Below are 24648 nucleotides of genomic sequence, written 5' to 3' on the forward strand. Positions count from 1 at the left end.
TGAATAGCATTCACATATATGAAAAGAAACTTGAATATTTTCATGTATTTTAATTAATTCCTAGCTAAACATACTTTTGTAATGCCAGATACACACACATATATGTGTTATTTATTTTATAATTTGTAAAAGGCAAAAAAATAGGGATTGCCTATCTTTCAATGGGGAGTTGGTGGTAAATTGATACTAGGGAATACTAGGCAATCATAAAAAGGGGTTATGTCTGTTAATCTGGAAGGCTGTCCACAAAGTACTATTAACTGAGTAAAGCAAGCTACTGAATAATGTGTAGAATATGCTCCCTTATCTGTAAACAAAAACCCTTATTATTGTATATATGTATTAGCATGTAGAGAAATGTGTGGAAGGACTAAAGCGTAGACATAACATATACATTTCTATTTAATACTCTGAGCATGTATTACTTTTGTAATTTTAAATTTTATTTCAAAATATATTTTAAAAAAGAATTAACCTTAAAAGACAGAAAGAGGGAAAAAATAAAAAGTACCTAAAATATGATGAGCTGGTGAGCTTTAACCATCAGGATGATGAAATCTATATTTACTTGCTTTGGATTTAAAAGAAAGGCATATGGGACAAATTGCTAAGATCAGAACCATTGCTTGAAGATAAATTTAGTTACATAAGTACAATCAGAAGCCAAAGAAATTTTATTTATAAGGGAATTCCATCATAATTTCTTATTTGAAAGCATACAAAAACTGAAATAGGAAAAATATTTCATGATGTACTGATTTACTAGTAATCTGTACCTGCACAGTTGCACAATTGCTGATGTTTGTAGTAATGATGTGATTTGGAGTAATTATTATATATCAGCATTTTGCAATTAATGCTACAGGTATGGAAATTTATTAATGTCTCAGAACACATACAGGATGCTGTTAGATTCTGATTATGTATTTAACAGTCTTCTAATTTAATGAGTCTAGAGTCACTGAGAGCAAACCACAACCTGTTATTTTCCATGCAAAAGTAAAATAGGGTGACCTTCAAGTTAGAGACATGTAAAGCAACACATTGCAAATTATTGATGATTTGTGGATTAATGTTAGAATATTTTAAATGCAAAAATTAGCCCAGTTTGTATTTGAATTTAATATTTAACAATCTCTCTCCTCATACAAATACACCTCCTCCATTTTGGCAAGATGATTTCATCTACAACCTCAAAGAGAGTTTAGAATTTTACATAAACTCAACGTTTTCTTACAAAAGTTATACATTTATCTGTATCTTTATCCTGTAATTATTTTCTCCAATAAAATAATGAAGGAGGGAATTTTTTCTTCTCTAAGACTAATCCTTTCAGATTTTCTTTGCCTCTTAATTTTTCTGATTTTTTTAAGGAAATTTTTATAATTAATAATCTCTTCTCTCTCCTGTATCTCCAGCCTCTCACACTCTATAAAATCTTCCAAAACAGACTCAAAATTTCACCCTTTCTCAAAATATCTTTCTCTTGATATTATTCCTATTCCAACTATTTCCCAATCTCTCTCTCTTCTCTCTCATCTACATTTTTCAAAAGATATCAACACTTGGAGAAACTTCCATATCTTTATATTAAATTTCCCATTTAGCATCACTTGAATATGTCAAAGTCACTGCAAATTCACCACATCCGAAACTAAACACAGGATGACTAATTTAGCACCCTTCTCCTGTGACAAATCTCAGCTAATGTTACCCCCATCCATCCAATTTTGCAAGCCAGAAGCCTAAAAAAAAAATGATTAACTGTTTCTTATCCCAATTCCTTCATATCCAGTTAATCACTAAGTATGGCATTATATTTTAAGTTCTAAATATTTTTTGAATCTTAACACATCTCTCCATTCACTCGAATTTCTGGCACCCCAATTCCCTGATTACTTGTTCCAATAGTTTTAGCCAGCCATTCACATTGATAATACTAAATATTTATATTACCAACAACTGATTAAGTTAGAAGGTCAATACTTGCTTCCCAATCAGCAAATGGACTCACTCCCTTCTAGAACATTTTCTTCACTTGGCTTCCAGGGCTTCACTTTACCTGATTTCCTCCTACCTCCATCCATTCTGTCTCAATTTCCTTTGCCATACTATACCTTTCTCTTCTGTTCTGCTCGTATAAAGTATGGAGTATTCTAAGGCTTCGGGAGTTTTCCATCTATACTTTCTACATATGGAATCTCATTTAATGTAACAAATTTAAATATGATTGATGACCCAGACTCCTCCCTTGAGCTCTACAGTATTATATTTATTTGCCTACACAAAATCTTCACTCAAATATCAAATAAACATCTCCAATTTGTTATAACCTTAACAGAATTTTTTATTTTCCTCAGACAATTTGTTCTATTTCCTTTTGAGTCTTCTCCATCTCAGTTTATGACATCATTCTTACTCAGTTACTCAGGTCAAAAACCCAGGTGTCATTTGTTGTATTTTTCTTTTCTTACCATCTGCATATCACATAATCATTTATAATTTCCCTCATAATAAATAATCGTGCATGTAAATAATGTAAACCAATATTAAATAATATTTTCTCTTTCCCTACACAATGAATTTTATGATATCAGGAATTATGTTAATTTTTCTCTCTATTCTTTCATCAGTATCTTAGCCAACATTTAACATGTAGTAAATACAATGAATATTTATTGACTGAATATTGTTAAATAACATATATGGAGGAGGGTTTTTGTTTTGTTCTGTTTTCTCCTGTTAAAACCAAATAAAATATGGTATGTTTGACTGTGTCGACAGTGGGAAGAATTTTTCTTGGGAGAAATCACTTTTTACTGAAACAACCAGAGCAAGATAATACACAATCTAAGATTCATAACCTATCACCTACAATCGTTACTACTTCCAATCAATTTTGCCCAATCCCATAACTCCTACAGTATGATCTAGTGACAACAAGGAAGTGCCTGCCAAAGTCCAGCACTATATTGTCTTTTATTTTATTTTATTGTCCATGAGATTTGAATTCTTACTTGTACTTTTGATGAGGGAGGCTGGGGATGGTAGCATTAATGCAATTAGGAACAGGTGAAAGTTGTTCTCATATGAAACCACAACTTTTCAAAGCTCTGCAGAATCTTAAAATAACTCTCACTTTAGAAAATACTTTTAAAACTGTGCCTATATTTGTCTATATATGTCTTAAATTTATCTGATGTATTAAAAAAGTTACATTATTTACAATTATAGGAGTACATGCTTAGATCATGGAATTTATTGGTCCAAGATAAAATACTCTGTGTGAGAACTGCAATATAAAATCCTATACAGAGGTAGGCTTAATAGGTAAACATTAAAACTAAGAGAAAGACATTGAGTGATTTTTTTTTTGTAAATTGCTGAATTACTGTTTCATCATTTATGAATGACAATGGTGACTACTGTTTTTATATGCTTGTCATAAATATTAAATGTCACAGTGTAGCACACCTGATGTAGATACATATTAGGATATTCTAAAGGTGGCAAAAACAAGCTCCTAGCTATGTATGAGATTTTGGAAAAGCATCAGTACTCTGAGAAAGAAATAAAACTGATGTTTTGGTTTTCCCTTTGGTCTTTTTTTTTCCTGGTGTGTAGAACAATATAGCTATTCTCTCTGGGATTTTAACTCCAGGATTTGGGGTCAGAGATTGAACAAAGGAGTAGCTTCGTACACTTTTCTTGCTTTGTTCAGAAAACATGGTATTTTCCCTAAACAAGTAAACTTTTATGGTAAAAGGTTTTGTTGTTATTTTATTTTACTCTACTAAAAGTAACTATAATTATTCCATAAATGACTCAAGCATATGGAACACTTTACACTGAGCAGAAGAACAGAATGCTATAAAAATTACAATGGCTACAAGCATTCAGAGTTTATTAGAGGTGAGGTTCCCTTTCCTTATCATTCATTCTTTAGTACTAAGTTACTGCAAAATCACGATGAAATTATACCTCTTTGGGTTTAAGGGTAGATGATGGCAGAGAAGGAAATCACTGTAAGGGAATTTTGTTGAGAAATCAAAACACTCTGCTAATTAGCTCCTGCCTATATACATAGTATAGAAAAATAATTGTATGTTTATGAAAAAATGATTAATTAGGGAATGTGCTGAGGTAATAAGAAAAAGGCATGAGGAGAGCAATTTGAGTTAATATCTACACATCATTTTATGTAACCACATCACAGAAGGGGGTCTCAGTTAATTAGATTCCCCTAGTTAAATAGAAAATATGAAAAAGGTACTTACTTAGGATCTAATACAATATATGCCTAAATTATATGGTAAAATAAGTTCAACTCTTTTCTAAATATATGGCAGGCATAAAACAGAAACTTTGGTGTCCACTTAAGAAATATTTTGGTTAAGTATTGTTCATTTATAAAACTGAAACAATGTTTTAATTAAAATATGGGCTATAAAACAAATTTAAGAAGATCTATGATATATAATTCCAACCCTTTGAGTAATGTTCAATTTTAAAAGTAGACCATATTGGGAATTCTAAATGCAGACTCAAATTATCATAATTTAGTCTCCTCTTATAGAAGTTTATGTGATCTGTGTGCACATATAAATATACAGGTATATGCAATGGGTTCAGGCAAACAGATGTTTTTCCTCGGCTCTAATTCATCCCATCTGTAACCTATCGAAGCTGATGAAATAAACACCCTTCTGTGAATATTCAAAATCATTCCCTCCACTGTTCTTATTTTGTATAAAACTATTACCAAAATTGAATATTAAATCAAAGTCTCATGATGACTGGGCTGGAGCAGTGCCATCCAATAGATATATAATACAAGCTAAATAAGTGTTTGAAAATATTCTAGCAGACATATTTAAGAAGAAGTTAATTGCATTTATTTACCCAATATACCCATATTATTAACATTTCAACATGTCACTGATATAACACATTATTAATAAGATATTGTACATTCCCTTTTTCATACTAGTCTTCACAATCCAGTGTACTTTTTACAATTACATAGAATCTCAGTTTGCTTTAACTGCATTGAAAGTGCTTAATGGCCATATGTGGCTAGTGTTTACCATATTCTACAGTGCAGGTCTAGAGGAATCTTGAAAGAGACTTACAGGTCTGATGACTTAATGAAAAGGCCAAAAATTTGATATTAACCAGTGAGTACTTTAATCAGGATTCTGTCTGTGACGTACTGCTCAATAATGCAGCGTGAGCACCTGGAACCAACATGGACACCGAGAACTTACCTTACAGTATATAACTGTACAAAGAGAAGCCTGGTTTTAGTTCCAAGATAATACCTTATTGCTTGCTCTAGGGCCTTTGGGGGCAAGAATATGATAATAAATTATTTGAAGATAGTTTGACCAATTGATCTCTCATACATAAAGGTGCCTTTATATGGCAAAGTTGCATGACACACAGAATAATAATAAAATTTCCTTCAGGACAAGAAAAAACAAGAATGGCATCACTAGAAATATTATATGATCAAGTCCCCAGGGTAAGCAGATGTGCTAGACAGAAATCAAAAATTGCTCCCAGGATTACAGCCACTGAAATATACACATACCTTTACCACTGATTTAAATTCTAACCCAGGTGCTAATGTGAAAGGATTTTGCAGATGTAATTAAGGTCCCAAATTTCTTGACCTGAAGATAGAAAGACAGTCAGCAAGGGCCTGACTTCATCCCATGAGCCTTCAAATCTGGGTCTATTGGTTAGAGAGAGAAAATCTAGGAGATTCAAAGAATAAGGGGATCTGAAGCATTGTTGCTGGGTTTTGAAGATGGTAGGGGTGAGGTGGGAAGGGCTGGTTCATGACAACGAATACATATGGCTGCAAGGAACCGAGTGCGGTCCTGGCTAAGAATCAGCAACAACATGAGAACCTCAGTCCTACAACTTCAAGGAACTTGGCTCTGCCAACAACCTGAATGAACTTGGTAGTGGACTCCAAGCTCTAGATGAGAACACAGGCCAGACAGCACCTTGATTTCAGCCTGGTGAGAAGATAAGAAAAAAACCCAGCTATGCCATGCCTGTAATTTTACCTGTGGAACTGTGTTTTGTTTTGGTTGTTTATTATACTTTAAGTTCTGTTTTATTATACTTTAAGTCACTCAGTGACTTTGAGTATAATATTGACATTTTAGGGTCTCTAGAAGCTTTGGTAACAATGTCTGAGCATTTTGCTATCAATGTAAAAGCCACTTTTACAACTTTGTGATACTAACTACTTCTGTTAAAGTAACCCCTTTAACTGTATGAACAGTAATTAACAACTGAGCTGAGACGTTTTTGTTCTTCCCTTATAATTCTGTGATAATCTTGGTATTTTATGGATACTGGGAAATGGGGAAAAAATCATGTGGAATACAAGAGAGTCACACACTCTCCTTCACCTCTTCAAACTCTTTTTAATTCAAAAGTAAATTTAATATACAGAACTTGGTGGACTGAGGATAGACTTATAATAAAGGGCTGTGTACTTTTATTTATTGGACTTAAGGATCATAATACAACTGCCACTCATCTAAGGTAACCATCTATGGATGAGTTTGACCGTTTGATTTGGACATAAGTTATGAACTAAGTTCCTTGGGGCAAAACAAACAAGGAAACAAAATGTGCCAATTGTGAAAGTGGTGCCCGTAATATCATATCATCTCTCTCATATATCACATGTGGGTTATACTGCTAAAGGTTTAAACTGTTATGTGACCTCTTAGTTAATAACTACTATACCATAAAATAAAAGTATGACACAGACATTAAAATATGACAAGAATATAAAATGTTACAAATAGCTGCCCACAGGAGATTTAGATAGTTGAACTGAGTTAAATGGCTTTATTTTATATTGTGAAGCACCTAGAATAATTGATTTGGAGCAAGTAGCTAGATAAAATGCTTGATATCTAGTTGTTTTAATAATTTCACAAATTTGAAAAGAGTTATTAGTCAGTTTACATGTGGACTGCTAACTAAGACATGTTTTGCCAATAGAAACTTGACTTATTGAGATTAACAAATTTCAGCCCTAATAGGAGACTGAGATTAAAAGAAACAAACAAACAAACAAGTAAAAAAAACCTTTGGATATATATTTGACCAAGAATCTACAATAGATTAGAAGCAAATATTCTATTCCATCAGAATCTATATGAAAATAGCAGGTATGCAAGCTAAAATAAATAATATACAGAAAATAATGAAAAAAATCTTGCTAAACATATTTTTTATAGGATTATTGAGGGAAAAGGAAAACCACCAAAGGCAAATACTATTTTTAAGGCACTTAATTCAGATAAGGGAAGTAGGGAGAGGTTCTAAAATATCAAGTATTATTTTCATTATAAGCAGCATATTCTAGGAGACTAAAGGTAAAAAAGAAATTCTATTCTATCTTATCAAACCTTCCTGAAAGAAATTTCAGCAGCAGCCTATAATATAAATGGAGTGTGGAAACTAACTCATAAATTGCAGGCTTGGGAAAGAATAACAATGCTTAGAAAATGAAAGTTGATCAAGACTGGAAACATTTTACCTGCTTTCACTTAAATCTTCTTCCCCCCGCCTCGCTCCCGCCCTGCCCCCACTGGTTTAGGAAACAGAATACAGTATAATGGGGTGGAGGGAATATGGGAATATGAACACTAAATATTTTGAAATGGCCACATTGACATGCTCAATGTAATTTTCTGTGACTAAAAAGAAACTAGGCATTTGGATAATCCGCCAGTTAAAATATGGTTTAAGAAACTCAAAACAATTATTTTCTTTGTTTTCGGTGGAGGAGGGAGGAGGGGGACGGTGTCTCGCTCTTTCGCCCAGGCTGGAGTGTAGGGGCACGATCGTGACTCACTGCAACCTCCGCCTCTCAGGTTCAAAAGATTCTCCTGCCTCGGCCTCCTGAGTAGCTGGGACTACAGTCATGTTCCAGCACGCCCGGCTAATTTTTTGTATTTTTAGTAGAGATCAGGCTTCAACGTGTTAGCCAGGCTTGTCTCGATCTCCTGACCTCGTGATCTGCCTGCCTCGGCCTCCCAAAGTGCTGGGATTACAGGCATAAGCGACCGCGCCCTGCCCCAAACAATTATTTTCGTTTGTAGTTTTTGTCCTCCTATTATGTAAGATTCACTTTAATTAATTGACATGCTTTGAAAAACTATGATTAAGTTTAAAAATAATATTACTAAATTAGTGCTCTCCTTTCAATGAAATACACGCCCACCTCATCTCAGAGAGGTAAGCATTTTTTGCAATACTGAAGACCTGGAAAAGCAGATACTTGTTACTTTCACGTCTTACCCAATCTGCATCAAAATGTTCCATGATCATACACACTTTTGCAAGGCATCCAGGCTAAATCCTTCATGTAAATTTCAAACTTTCTTATAAACATCACCTGACAAGTCAATTGATTCTGACAAGTCAATGCAATTGAAGAATGGAGTCGCATTACATTATATTTAGGTTCTAAATAGGCATTAATTAAATATATCTAGAGTTTCCTAAAAGGAACAATTAACTATTGCTATGAATTCTTTTAAATTATTGTAGTTAGAAGTTTGGTATATTGAAATGCTTAAAACCTGAGTAATTTTGATATATCAATCCTGTAGTCACTTATCTACTGGATTAATGCCTTGTTGATATGTAAATTATTAACTTTATGAGGTTTTCAAAGTGATTATTATGCCAACATTTCAACTACAGCAGTAAGTACCACCAATGAATATACTCTGTATTCTGGCTAAAGCTGTATGCATTATCTCATGTAATCTTCCCACCAATCTTAAGGGTTATAAGAATTCTCAGTTTCAAAATGATCATTATACTTCCCATTTTACAGATTAAAAAAACATGATAGAGCCAATATTTGAACCTAGACATTCAAGAACCCCTGCTTTTTATCTATATTGTGAGCTACAGGTGATTCTTCTTAAAAATGATGGGCTGTACTTTCTGTATTGTCTATAAACAGTGACTGGTCATGGTTACCTATTTGTGATAAGGCTAATCTGAACTAGGTGTTTTAGTCTGAGATTACTGGAATCTCAGACTGAGTATGTCCTGGAAACCAAAGCAGGCAAGAGGATTGATTCCAATCATGCTTTTGTTTAAATTTTGAAAATATTAAATCTATAACAAGATACACTACGATTTTGAGTTAAATAACCTCAATTACAAGCATTCAGGACAACAAGTGATCTATCAATGTGGTTTTAACCTTTTCTCTGCCTCTACATATCAGCCAATGACCTACCACAGTTAGTATCAGTGGCCAACATTGTAATCGAGATTCTGAAGGTGAAGAGAGAGAAATGCTCTCTCTTCCTTCAAGGAGCCCATCAAAAGAGCTTTAGGTACACATCAAAGCTCCCTGTGTGACTTTAGAGACTCTCTAAATCAGTGCTCTCCTTTCAGTGAAATACACACTGGGAAGCATGTTCTCTCACCCCCAAGGTTTGAGAACTTTTGATACATAGAAATATAATAAATAATACTTATTGAGTGATTTCTAAGCCAGGCACTGTTCTAAGGACACATTCAATCTTACAATTTATGAACTATATTAGTATTCCCATTTTATGCATAAAGAAAGTGAGGCTCAGATAATTTAAGGAACTTACCCACAGTCACACATCTAAAAATGGTAGAGCCTGACTCTGAACTCAGAAAATCTGATTCTAAGGACGGAACACTTAACCACTGTACTATATTACCCCTAACTAGTCCACTGGAATAACTACATAATTAAAAGAAAATCATCAAAGCAAATGTGAAAACTGTTCAAACTGATAATGCAGTTGCTCAGCCAAGGTCTCAAGAAGGAAAATTTCTTTCATAAATATAGGAACAATCTAAGATGAACCTTGGTTTATGAAACTATACTTTAGGTCTTAGGCATTCTCTCCCTCTCTCTAATGTTTTCATAATTTTACCTTGCTCTAAGTAACTATACTAACTAGTCTTGATTGTGCCCAAGTGTCACAGTGCCACTGTTGTAGAAATCAATTTGCTCTAGCACATGCTTCGCTTTCTTTTTGGAATTTAATTTTTTTATTCATTAAAATGATATATTAAGATGACGTATTTATTTTAAAAACATGTAAAGTCAGTAACATATGCATGAAGAAATTATGACTAAATTCAGTGACACAGATGAATCTCATAAATATAATATTTCACAAAAGAAGCCAGATGCATAGAATACAAACTGTATGGCTAATTTACATAAAGTGAAAAGCCAGGCAATCTGAACTATGGTGTTAGAATTCAGGACAGTGGCTGCCTTTGGAATGAGGTACAAGGTAGCTTCTGGGGCTCTGTTGCCATCTCGTTTCTTGATCTGGTTAATGGCTACACAAATGTTTCATTTTTGGAAATTCACTGAGCTTTACAATTATGTTTTGTGTACTTTTACACTATGTATACTTTAATACAAGGGTTTACATTAAAAGGCAATACTTCATCCAAAATTCACATTTTGTTAACTTTAGTACTACCTTCTCTCTCCCAAAAGGATGTAATTAATTTGTTTCATAAATAAATCTAACAATATCTCTATATAAGAAGGTAAAGTTACTATTTTCTCATATAGGAAATGTTTTATGAGATATTTTAAAAGTCAGATTTATTGAGGCATAATTTATATACAGTAAAATGTACAGTTCTACAATTTTTGATAAGCACATGCTTTTGTACAACCATCACCACGATCAAGATAGAAGCATAGTTCCATTATCTCCTCAAATTCTCTCTTTCCCTTTTCCAGTCAACCTATCCCCCAGTCTCCAGCTCTTGGCAACATTTCTGTCCTGATAGTTTCACCTTTTCCAGAATGCCATGTGAATGGAATCATACAGTATGCATTTTTTTAAGTCTGGTTTATTTCACTTAGTACAATCTATTTGAGATCCATCCATGTTGTTGGGTGAATCAGCAGTTTGTTTCTTTTTATTCTATTGCTCAGTAGTGTTACAATATATAGATATGCCACAACTGAAGAACATTTGAGTGGTTTCCAGTTTTGGGTGGTTATGAAAAAGTCACTACAAACATTAGTATATAGGTTTTTGTGTGGAAATGAGTCTTATGTTTTGTTTTAAATTCCAAGTTATACTTTTACCTGCACAAAATATTTTCTGTATTGCCTTTATGTTAATTCTTATACTTAGGAATATGCCAACCAGTTAAAAATAATATAAAATCAGAAATTGAATTAAATTAAATAATAAATATAAGCATAGATCAACTTTTGCAAATTTTTTCCTTATAAATATTTTGTAATCATCTATTGAATGAAGAGCAAAAATATTCTATTAAATTTATATATTAATAACTCAAAATGCTGTTTAGACTACACAAATTAAAAATCAAGGCCAGGCAAGGTGGCTCATGCTTGTAATCCCGTACTTTGGGAGGCCAAGGCAGGCAGATTGTCTGAGGTCAGGAGTTCAAGAACAGCCTGGCCAACATGGTGAAAACCCATCTCTACTAAAAATACAAAAATTAGCCAGGCATGGTGACGGGCACCTGTAATCCCAGTTACTCAGGAGGCTGAGGCAGGAGAATCACTTGAACCCGGGAGGCGGAGGTTGCAGTGAGTCAAGATCATGCCATTGCACTCCAGCCTGGGCAACAGAATGAGACTCAGTCTCAAAAAAAGAAAAAAAAAAATTGATGGTGTTACTAACTGGGACTCTTGTATCACAATGAAGGAAGGAAAAAGATAAGAAAGTTGGACAGTTGGCTTGAGAAGGAAAGTGTTTTATGCCTCTTTCAAAACTTTCTAATTAGATATATTATGAGTTATAATACATTAAAAATTTAACCCAACTGGTTAGTACATTTTGTTCACGATAACTAGGAAAGCATTTGAGCGACAAAATGGAAACATGGTAGATGTTACCTAGCATGTTGTGGTAAAGTGGAATGGCCCGTCCATGGGTAGTAAATGCAGTCATGACTAGTGGGACCATTACACCTGCAGGCAATTACAGAACAGAAAACATCATTCTCCATCCACAGTGACATGCACACACATGCACCAGTGCTCACACACGGAGCCTTGGAGGAAGAACATGGGAAGCAAGCACACCAAGTACCTATCCATCAGGCCGATGCAGTCTTCAATACTTGAGCCTATGCACCTGCAGAAAATGCAAATTTAAAAAAATACAAGGGGAGAAAAATTAGTCATTTAAAAAATCAGTAACACAAATATTGATTATCTTGAATTCTTATAACTATTAGACTATTTTGGAACACAGTGAATTTCAAGCCAGCAAGAAGATTTTTGCTTGATGAACACACAGAAATGAATTGCCGTTATCAACCAAGTGGAATGCAAAGAAATGCCCACAGTAAAAGGAAATTTTACATTGGTTCTGTGAATAACTTCCAAACACACAGCTCACTTCTAATACTTTCAACTGATATGCATCATACATGATTACATGTCTCGACAAATAAGTTGATATTTCAGTGACTCTAATTGTTTTCATGTGTATGGTTTCTTATGAAAGGCCTTAAGTTTAAATAAAAAAAAAAAATAAGAAAACCATGAGCAATTCAATATAATATAATAACCTGATGCTCAATGCTCATTAAAGATTGATTTTGGCAGAAAATGCGTCAACATGCTTTAATGCTATTCTCATGGATACTTTACATAATCAGATTATTCTGGTTCTTGGTTGTGTCTGTCTTTAAAAAATACTTATCTTTAAACATGAATTTATTTAAAAAGAAAATTAACTGGTTTCATCATACTGTAGTTTATCTTGACACTCTCTTTTAAAGTAGCAATGCCATAATAGGCAAACAAAAACAGGTTTTAAACTACCATAATAATGAACTCAAACAATAGCAGATAAAGAAATACTCTGTAAGGAAATGAATTACCTTTGAGACCCAGGTAAATAAAGAATACACTGAGACTAACATTTAAATGGAATTACATAAGTACACAGAATTCTAATGTACAGTCCCTAGAACTTCATTTTGAACTAACATAGAAGTATTATTTCTTTCATCTTCCAATACACCTGAACTCTTTTTCCTTTCCTTTTCTCCCCTCAAAGACATATAGCTCCAGAACATTATCAATATCCTTTTTATAGTTATGATTTATAGAAGTGCCTTATTTCACTGGTAATAAAGATTACATATATTTCCAAACTCTTAATTTTCAAATTTGAAAAAGAAGCTGAAGATAGGATCATCATATAATGATGCAAGAAGGTGCCTATGTATAAGGCCACTCTATCTATTATATATTTAAATAACTCTAAACATTGGTGAACTAATATAATATACCTATAATAACAAGTCACTTCTCTCTCTGCCTCATAAACATTTGTTATAACATTACTGCTAGCTGAAAATTGGTTCGTTTTGTTTTGTTTGGAGTAGCACAAATTTTAACCTATAGAATTAGAATGCACCTGTATAAAAGTCTTTTAAAAGCAACTAAAAGGAAAATCTAGAGTACATAGAATTAAATTGGTATTATATACAATCTATAGTCAAAATCATTTCTAAAATGGAAAATTAACTACTAAAAGAGCTTCCAATTTGTCTTATATAGTTTTCATTTCATTATATTCCAAAGAACTTGTTTTTTTATACGTTCCTGCTCTATCTTCTTGAAAATTATTTTTATACCATATTACCATTTTGTAAAATTAAAAGTCTACTTATTAGTTCCAAGTGAGAATCTAAAAAGCTATGGCTAGTTTCCAATCCATCTTTATGATAACCCCTGAAAGATTAAAAAAAAAAAAAATCCAGAATCAAAATTTAACTTGAGGGAAAAGTGTGAATATGAAAGATTCTCATTCATTTAAAAGCCCTATGTTACATGTCTACTAAGTGTTCCTAGCATTCTAGGAGCTAGAGGGAGAAAAAAAGATGAATTCGATATTTTTCCATTCTCAATGATCTCCGAATTTAATGAAGGTTAATGAAGGAGATAGATGCATAAACAGCTGTGTATTGAATCACGTGATAAATATAATAAGAGGCATGAAAAAGTGGTTCAGGGTAGTGTGGAGGGGGCACACCTAAAGCCGCCCTAGAAGGGCATGGTAACCCTCTTGGGGGAGGTAGGAAGCTGCAATTTAGTGTTGCGAGCTGGGCTTGGGGTGGTGGTGGTTTCTGCAGGAGCAAAAGCACAGACCTGAAGAAATGTATTGTATATGCAAAATAACTACAAATAATTCTTATTGGTTGGAGAGCAAAATATGAGGCAATAGGAAGAGGGGAAAAAAGAAGTTAGAACATTAGGTGGGAGCCAGATTTTGAGAAATATTTGCTTAGTAACAATCAATAGAAAATCCCTGTAGGGCTTTAAAGAAGTAGTGAAGTTGCTAGATTAGTATTTTCAATAAATCTCCTTGCCCTGTGGACACTAGTCAGCTTGCAGCCAGGCCGACTCGTTTGGCACAAAGACTGTTTGAGTCCATGTAAGAGATGATGGACTAAACTAGGGAAATGGTAACTGTGATGGAGGCAGAAGAACAGATTCAAGAAATACCTCAAAAGATAGAGGGAATAAAAAAGAGCAGTTGATTCCTGATTTGATGAAAGTGAAAGGATCAAAGGAGTTAAAGAAGACTTACATTTCTAGCTTCGCTAATAGTGGTACCATCATTGAGAGAATCCAAGAAGACAAGTATGTTTCTTCCTGTATGTGTTAGGGGATGTGGAGTTGATAATTTCAGTTTTGTGTATCTAGGGTTTAGTATGGCTATCCTACATCTAGATAGAAATGTTTATCAGCAGTTGGAAAGATGAGTGGCTAAGGGGGAAAGAAGGCATGAGTAGAATGATCAATCTTGAAACAGCATGTAGGAGAAAGTGGAAACCATGTAAGTGAATAGATGGCTAAAGAAGATATAAAAAGTGAGAAAAGCAGAGGCTGAAGATGGAAACCCAAGGAACCCCAACAGTGTATGACCTAAGATGAGTTCTTTGTGCCAGAAGCGTGGGAAAATACAAATGAGTAAAACCAATTAACTGTAGTCTCATGGAAGTCAAAACAGAAAAGAACTTCTAACCTTTGTTAGTACATAATGACTTATAAGTTCCTTGATGTACTCATTTAACCAATATAGTTTTGATATTTTGATAAAATCTTTAAATTTTGAAATAAAATGAAGGAAATTTTAAAATTTTCCATTAAAAGATTATATAAAATAACCATTTCATTCGAAGTCTAAAATGCAGGTTTGGTTTGATGCAAAATCAAAGTTAAACTGGCGTTAAATGAGCACATACTCAAATGATATTAGTGAGGAAACAATCATTCTTGCCCTCACCACAATTTAATTACATTAGTTTAGTTTACAAATCTTTAAAAAATATTCTATCTTGCTAATTTCAAATCTGAACATCATTCCTAAGGTTTAAATTCTTGCTACTCATTTTAAAATATTGTGGAGAAGGGTCCGGTCTCTAACAGAGGATGTAAATTAAAGAATATACATTTACTGGACTGTGAGTTCTCAGAGGTCAAAAGCTGCATCTTGTACATTTCCGAATTTTCCTATCACTGTATGTGATGCAGAGCAGATACCCAATATAACGAAGTTGAAGAATGAATAAACTAAGAAAAGGCTGTAAAAATAAAAATTCTCTAGTCAAAGGAAGAAGAGACAATCTTGTTTCCATGGATATTAGTGAGAATCTACTTATAAGGGCTAAATAGATGACCTGTTTTAAAAGTGTCTAGAGAACTTGCTAGAGCCATTATATTTAATGTACTTTTAGAGTGGTAAAAGTGCTTTTAAAATTTGACACAGATAACTTTATTTTCAGAAAATCATTAAACAGTATTCAAAGTAAGAACTTTACTTCTAAAAAATGTGATTTGAAAGAATATTTTCATTAACCTGGTTCTTGAATTATCCGACATCATATAGGCATATAAAAGAAAAGCTGTTTTCCAAAGTGGAACTGGCCTGGTGAGCTCACACTTACTAATAGGTCGATTATTACCTGTGTTTAGGAATAAAAATAGTCACTTGCTCTATCATTCTCATTGCCCCTGTGGTTTTCCTAGGAAAATATCTTATCTCTATATGCTCAATTTGGAAAGAAGGGACTGACTGCACAGAACACCTTATTGCTTCAGTAAAAGATCTCAAAGCACAATGTTCTACTGCAACAGAGTATACATGAAGATTTAGGAATTCAGGAATCACATCCTTCGGGAATTCCTGGGACTAGAATACTCTAGGACTAGAACCACAGCATTTTTATGAAGTGAGTGAATCTGGATAATATAGAAGGTATTTTAAAAACAGGATGGCAGAAAGCTAAATGAAAACAGGGACAAAAATCCTTTAGGATTAAGTCAGTCATTAGAGAATGCATTTACCTTGGATGATGCCAGGGAGTTCAATATTCAAATTCTGTCTCAACTTAATCCTGCAGCTGAAAATTGCTAAAGGCGTCTTTTTTCTGTTCACTTGGAGTTCCCAAATGCTCTGGTGAGATTTCTTCCCCATTACACCTTCATCCTTCCTTTTGACTGAGATGGAGATTTTGTTGCTACCATAAACGAATCTCTTTTCATTGCCTCATATTTCTACTTCCTCCTACTATATATGTTTATTATTATTATATAATAATGATTTAAAAGGGCAGAGTGAAAGACACACCAGCCATGCATCCAGACTATGGCTCTGTGATCTCACTTTCATTTCCCTAATGGCCTTATTGTAATTAGATTTGCAAAAACAGCAAAAGGTCTCATTTTGAATGGCAACAGCTGTTGACATCAACATTATATTGAATAATTTACTGGTTTAATTTTAGCTGCAAAACAATAAAATTCTCTTGTGGATTATTTTAGCAGGCAAGTTTTCTCTTTCTGTTGCTGACTCTTTCTTCTGCTCCAGCAGAACCAGTTGTTTTTTTGTGAAATACTCTTAACTCAAGTGTGCCAAAAACTCACAAGGGGAGCAGTTTATTACCTCTAGTTTCCTTTGAAGCAGAGTGTCTATGTGACTATTTCAGCACCCTAAATGTATACGTGCTTATGTGTGAATCAATGAGTTGGCAATTACCACTTCGAAGCTGAATTTGAATTTGAATGGCAGAATATTACTTTACCTTTTGAGGATCTGCCACTTCACAGAGTGAGTTAAGCTTATTTCTTGACCTGCAGGAAATTGTAGCAACATCTGCAAATTGATGTTTTCTTGGCAGGAAATGATGTCGCTTGCTTAACTTCTTCAGTATCCCCTAACAGCTATCCCTTAATCTGGCAGAACATCTCTTTATGGAATCTCACACTTTCCTGCCAGATATAAAGCACCCAAGTTGATTCTCAACTACAAATGTGTGTGTCTGTGTGTGTGTGTTTATATGTGTATGTGCACATGCCTATGGGCATTCACAATGGAGAAAAGGCTTTATGGTCAGTAGGAGGATGGCAAATGTAACACTGCTTTCAATTACAAATTCACCTTCTGGAGGAATGAAAAGGAAAAATCCTTACTAAAATAGATTTGTTGTCTCTTAAGAAATAGTTGTCGGAATTTGTTAAATGAATGACATTATTTCTTTTACAGTTCAGTGCTTTTCTTCTTTCTGTAATGTGCCTTTGTTATTCAACTGTTATCAATATCAAAGGTAATCTAATTATTATTCATTGCACAATGTATTCTTTTGAAAAACAGGAAAAAAATTTTACCAAGCTTCAGATTGCCCTATATCAGTGGAAGAAATTCAAGGCTAAAGGATTACCTGTAACAAGGTTACTTTCACAAAATGTACTCGTTATTTTTTAAATATATATATCACTAGGTTCCCTTTTTCCCTGCCATTGTTACTTTGTTCATATTTTTTTGAAGGAGTAATTTAAGGTAGTATTTATCAAAGAGAAATATCCTCACCTTAATCTTATTGTGACAACAAAGAAACAGAAATAGAAAATTTCTGTTAAAGAGTTGATAAACACAAACCTCAAAAGCATGATTACTGTCATATCTTTTGTGAGATCTTGAATCTCCAATGTAATCTGGAAGAATTTCTAAACTGCATCCAAAGTATACCTGACACTAGTTTCATGAAGGTGTTGATAGAACGGTTACAGGTAAAAGTGAAGCAGAGATATTTAAGAGTGTACAAAGTTGACTCCTTAAATCATTCTCTTAGTATTTCTCTTAAAATCAGCATTTCAAACATAAGGATTAGTAGAGTTCTATGAGAATGGTTTACATTTCAGAGATGGTACCAGGGATAAAGATACATGTGGATAACACATACCAGGTGAGCCCTTGGCCAGCCAGGATGCTTACCCTTGGGTGCAGTTTGGATGGCATGGATGGCACTCCCGATCTGGATCAGCATACTTGAAAATGAAACTGTTTGCCCCCTGTAAGCCATCTGGACATTTTTCCACACAGTTTGGGCCATCTTTAAAATGAGAGCACTTTGTACAGTTGTCAGGACCCTGAAATGTGAAAAAGAAATAAAAAAGAAGAAAGAAAAGTGGTGTCATTTCCTCTGGAATGTATTCATGTGGTTTAGTTACTGAGACTTCAGTAGGTGGCAAATCTTCCTCTAAGAGAATTGGAGAACATTTTCAGCAGTACAAATGAGGATATAATTTTTGTAGTACAAACAGTGCAAAGAAGATCCATCAAGTTCAGTTTTGATATCCTGTATGTGTGAAAACACTATAATAATATATTTGTTCTTGAAATATTTTCCTTTTCGACATAAGCAGTTCCTGGGCCAAGTGATTTCCATGTCATGACTCTAGTGTGACTTAATTCGATCAGCAAAATTGTCCAATGACTTTCTCAAAAGGATGTCAGTATTTTCTTCTTGTGATTTATTTCTGGCGATATTATAGTGCAGCAATTTTTAGTAAAACACATTTTCCCTAGAGGTATTTCATCACCATCACTGGGAATATGTGAATACTCTTACTAAATAGCTAATGAGAAAAAGGATATAATAGGAATTAACTAAAACTGAATTTTATATAAGAGTAGGATGTAAATTTTCCTTTGGTTGTACAATGACTTTATTTATAAAATGAATTTTAAAATTGTTATGATAACATTATCAGGAATTAGGTAGTTTAGATGAATAAAATAATTCCTAGATTTTCTTTATTTCATATCCACTTTATGTCTATTTATAGGGATTTTAGTAAATCACAGAACAATACTGAAAGGCATATAAATGAACATTTTGATGAGCAAAATAGTCCATAATAATAAAGCAAATACATACAAAGTCTCCATGGAGAAACTTATCAAAGGATGAAGATAATATAAATATGAGTATAATAAATGCAAATAGAACAAGCTCACTCTATATTTATGTTCATAATATACATTAATTTTCTAATATGTAGAATATTAAAAAGTGATATGATATGAAAATATATCTAAAAGTCATGACAATATTAAGATGTTAAAAGTAAAACATACATGAATTTTATAGAATACAAACTGATTTGGATCTGGTATAGTGGGTAGTAAGCATACTAGAAATGGGTATAGCATCACAGCAAAGAAAATTTAGAACACTTTGGTAATGCTATCTTTCTTAAAAGACATCCCTGATGCTTTCATGCATTCAGCTGTTGTGAACAAAGTTACTTGAAACGTACTTTACATCTCCTTTTTGGACACCATATTGTCTTAAAATTCCTCTCCTCTTTGACCACTCCCCTTTGGAACTTCTTCCCCTCACCCATTTCTCCCTAAAATCTGGCTGTGTCCATAGGGTTCAACAATCATTACAGTTCACATTGAAGACAACTTAAATAAATAAGTATATTTATTGTATATTTAAGTAAATTTAAGTATATTTATATATTGTATATTTAAGTATATTTATATGTAAGTATACAGAGAGACAATTCTATCACATTTGTAGTTATAAACAATGAGAATTTGGCAGTCAGGAGTTAACACTAAGTTTTAAAGAACTGGATATTAGGTAGGGACTATAAAGATAATGGGAGTACCTTATATCCTAAACCAGGAGTGTCCAATGTTTTGGCTTCCCTGGACCACACTGGAAGAAGAATTGTCTTGGGCCACACACAAAATACATGAACACTAATGACAGCTGATGAGCCAAAATAAAAAAATTGCAAAAACACTCATAATGCTTTAAGAAAGTTTACGAATTTGTGGTGAGCCACACTCAAAGCTGTCCTGGGCTGCATGTGGCGCATGGGCTGCAGGTTGGGCAAGTTTGTCCTACACAAATGTTAATCCAAGAACAGCCAGATAATACAAATTCGTTACTTAAGGCATCAGGAAATAGAGAAATACGATATTTTAAAATTTAAAAATGGAGGCGTGTGAATGAAGAATAGAAGTGTAAAGAAGAAAAAGTAATCAGGAAGAGCTTTCAGGAAATCCTGAGACTGGTGGGGCTCAATCAAGCACTTGTCTATTTCACTATTTTGATGTGAGGCTCAGAGCTTGTAAAAAAAAAAAAAAAGCCTATAAAACCTAATCCTGATTCTACCTGAGGAGTTTGCTAATGGTAACTTCTTATTTCTTCCCCAAAAAGAATACTTCAGATGCTTCCAATTTTAACACCTGCTTATGGGTACTTAGGCACGCAATATTGTCTATTACACAGAATCATTTACTGTGCAAGTATGCTCAGTACCATGACTTATTGTACAAGACAAGAGACATGCTGATGTCTTCTTGCAGCACACAGAAAAAAACTTACAATAAGTAAATTAGGCAGAATCTGAATTAAGAATTAGGAATTATTCTTCTAAGAAATATAAATGTATTTTTCTTATACTGTAAAGTCATGTCCGGGTGAAGTCAAAAGATATAAAGTTATGAAAGTAAATTAAGTTCATATTTAATCTTTAAGTATACTGTAATAAGATAAATAACTTTTTGTTATTTGTTTTTTAAGCATCTCTTAACAATAATAATGTGACACTTAATGACGGGGATATATTCTGAGCAATGCATCATTAGGTGGTTTCCTCATTGTGCGGATATCACATAGCATACCTACACAAACCTATATAGTGTAGCCTACTTCATACCTAGGCCATATGGTATAGCCTTTTGCTCCTGGACTACAAACTGCACAGCATGTTACTGTACTGAATATTGTAGGTGATAGTAATACAATAATAAGCATGTATGTATCTAAACATATCTAAATGTAGAAAGAGTACAGTAAAGGCATGATATTATAATTTTATGGGAACACCATTGCATATGTGGTCCATCACTAACTGAAATGTCTTTATGAAGTGCATGACTGTATTTGATTTTATTATCATGATAGAAAACCTAATGTCCCAGGCTGACATAACTAAAAACGTCCAGGCAAATCTCAGAAAAATAAACGTACTGATTCCCCATCTCATTTCCATAAAAAAGAGACTTAAAGAAATATACCTGTGTCTAACGTTTACTCTTCTTTCACTATATTCCCCAAAGGCTTTAAGAACCGAGGCGCAATAAATGAATTGATCAATGCAGTAACAGAAAATGAAGGTCAAGCCAATATTCTTCCTTATCCCTAATTCTAAGCTATGTCTGGAGTGAATAATCTAGACAGACAACTAAAGGATAGGCTGAATCCTTACAGAAGCATCACTTTTTTTTTTTTTTTTTTTTGAGTCATCATTGAAGTTTTCTCTGGTAGCTACTGTAAAAGACAAAGTTATGATTCACCAGTAACCAATTATATTCTATTCCAGTCACATGAGAAGATTGTAATTCTCCTCCCACCAGAGACAAGCTATGACTTAATTTGGACAATGAAATACAACTAGAGGTGATTATGAGAAAACTAGTGCTTAAGTCTCCAGCCTTCTCTGGTGCCATGACTCACAGACCTCATGTAGAAGTGGAAGTGCCATAAATTAAAAGCATCCCTGAATGCTAGACCATAACAGGGAGGGGAGCTGCCTTAGAACATTTCCCAGATTTCCAGTGTGCTTTACAAGATGGCCGGGCGTGGTGGTCACATCTTTAATCCCAGCAATTTGGGAGGCCTAAGTGGGCAGATCACTTGAGGCCAGCAGTTCAAGACCAACCTGGGCAACATGGTGAAACCCTGTCTCTCCAAAAAATACAAAAATTAGCCAGGCATGGTGGCACATGTCTGTAAACCCAGCTACTCAGGAGGCTGAGGCACGAGACTCGTTTGTGACCAGGAAGCAGAGGTTGCAGTGAGCTGAGATCACGCCACTGCACTACAATTTGGGTGATAGAGTGAGACTCTGTTTCAAAAAAGAAAGAAAAGAAAACAAACAAAAACCAAACAAACAACTACATACTTTACATGAAATAAAAGAACTTAAACTTATTTATGTAAGCTACTGCAATATGGAGGTTGTTACAGCAGCACAACTTTTATTAACCTAACTTAAACAGCTTTTTTACTTCCTGTTTTTTCTCTTCTTTTGCTGCCTCTCTAGCCTAAGTTCTGGTCTCCTGAAACTGTCTGATTTCCCAGGTTTGTCTTTCTTCTCATATTTCCTCCTATATCCTTCTGGATAGAGCTGCATAAAAGTAATGAAAGTAAAGCAGAATGGATACAATTATAAAAAATTAAATAAAATATAGAAGACCAAGTGTGGACAGACAAGGACAAAAACAAAGATCTTCTTTTATTTCCAATCTATCCCTTTCAAGAATATCCTAGATTTCTTTCATTTTTAAGTAGGATTTTATTATCTCATTTTACTTATAGCTATCATAGTCCCTGAAATCATTTTATTTCTATTGCACTGAAGACATTGTTTCCTGGGGGACAAAAGTGAACTTAAATGTATGAGAAATTTGGAGTCAGAACTTCTATAGTTGAGTCACAGATTCATATCCTACTGACATGCTGACTTTTGGAGTAACTTTCTAATTATCATAGGTCAAATTTCTTTATGTTTTAAAGGGAGAAAGTGATAGCATGCTTCAGATGTAACGGTGTTTGGTAAACATAAGTATATATCAGTTTTTGTCATTGGGGAAATATTCATAGATCAAAAAATGTGATTTCAACAGAATATATCATAAAAGCAGGAAGGGGATTTCCAAATGGCTTTGATGACTTCTTCAATTTCATCAAAGTGCCAGTCTAATGGAGAAGCTTCCAGAACCTCTTGGATATCTTAAATGATATATGACTGTTATCTGGCACACAAAACCATCTCTGACTCTAGTTGTGGTAATTAACATGTGGACCCAGAAACAGACAAAAACCTAATATGAATTGTAGGGGTTGAAAGAAACCAAACCATAGCGGGAGCAAAGTTTGGGCCACTGGTTGAGCTCAGCCACGCCAGTTTTTCAGACACTATTACTGAAAGACATTGTGTTCTTACCTGCTTAGCATTCAAAGATTACTGATTCTTTAACTATCAAATAATTTAAAAAATCAACTTTTAGAGTTTTAAAATGTATATTTTTATAAACCATCTCAAGTTTTTTGAGGAACAGTGAATAAACAAACTGCAAAACCCCACAAATTAGGAGAAATTAATGAATGAGTGATTCACTAGCATAATTTTATGCAACAGGAGGCATCATGAAGAAGAGAAAAAGCATGGAACTGATAAGCACACTGAGACTGGATGGTAAAATTGTGATTCCAAAGGTCTCAATACTACAGAACAATTCATTTAACTACATTGAGCAATTCATTTAACATCACTGAGATTATTTCCTCATTGGAAAAATGGGAGTAATACCTACAAGACAATAAACTAAAATGTAGGTGCAAATACCTAGCACAGAACTAGCTCACAAAAGGCCCTCAGCAATGTGTGTTAAATCATGAATATAAATATGATCCAAGATGATCAGATTAATTCTGACCTGATTCAGAGGTAAAGTGGTCATTGAACTTTTTTCACACCTGAAAATTAACATAGGCATACTGAAGGGACGGTTACTGAATTCTTTCTTTAGTGAAGGTTAGACTTTGCTACAGATGTTAAGCAAACATCGTTTTCATGCAGGGGATTTTTTTTCATGAAATTAGAAAAATATATGGTATCTCATTATGCTACATCTAAGCAGATTAGTTTTTTGTCTATAGGATTAGGTGAACTAAAAGTATTAGTTCATAAATAGATTTGATTTTTCTGAAAACTAACAATGCAAGAAAGGCCAAAATATTATTACTTGAATGTATTTTCATTATACAGTATACAATAGATGAATAAAAGACAATGTGAAAAAATTAAAATATGCAAATACTACAATTTAATTTTTGAGAAATAATTTTGAATATTAATGTTTGAATTTGCTAATATGTAAAAATCTATCAATATGTAAGTTCATGAAACCTGGCACAAAGTAGGTACTAAATCTTATTTGCTGAATAAATGAATAAGATTTCTTAAAGCCTTGTTCAAACTAAAAAGATTAAGAGAAAGAAATAGGAAATTACATGTGTGAAGAAAAAAAACTAATCTAGAAAATCGTAATAAGAAATTTATGGGAAGGCCGGGCGCGGTGGCTCAAGCCTGTAATCCCAGCACTTTGGGAGGCCGAGACGGGCGGATCACGAGGTCAGGAGATCAAGACCATCCTGGCTAACACGGTGAAACCCCGTCTCTACTAAAAATACAAAAAACTAGCCGGG

At 33.8% G+C, this 24648-nt stretch overlaps 1 protein-coding gene across 2 annotated transcripts in view; it reads right to left on the minus strand.

Annotated features, from left to right (window-relative positions):
* The window catches only part of ERBB4 (erb-b2 receptor tyrosine kinase 4), a 1212321-nt gene that overhangs the window by 266452 nt on the left and 921221 nt on the right, over positions 1 to 24648 (minus strand). For both annotated transcript variants that reach the window (XM_017855612.1, XM_017855621.1), the window contains exons 15-16: positions 18345 to 18499; positions 11945 to 12019 (exon numbers count right to left, since the gene is read on the minus strand). In XM_017855612.1, the coding sequence (XP_017711101.1) occupies positions 11945 to 12019; positions 18345 to 18499 (230 nt within the window). The remainder of the gene's footprint in view (positions 1 to 11944; positions 12020 to 18344; positions 18500 to 24648) is intronic.

Source organism: Rhinopithecus bieti, unplaced genomic scaffold (genome assembly GCF_001698545.2).
Source record: "Rhinopithecus bieti isolate Rb0 unplaced genomic scaffold, ASM169854v2 scaffold_1070, whole genome shotgun sequence".
NCBI classification, from domain to species: domain Eukaryota; kingdom Metazoa; phylum Chordata; class Mammalia; order Primates; family Cercopithecidae; genus Rhinopithecus; species Rhinopithecus bieti.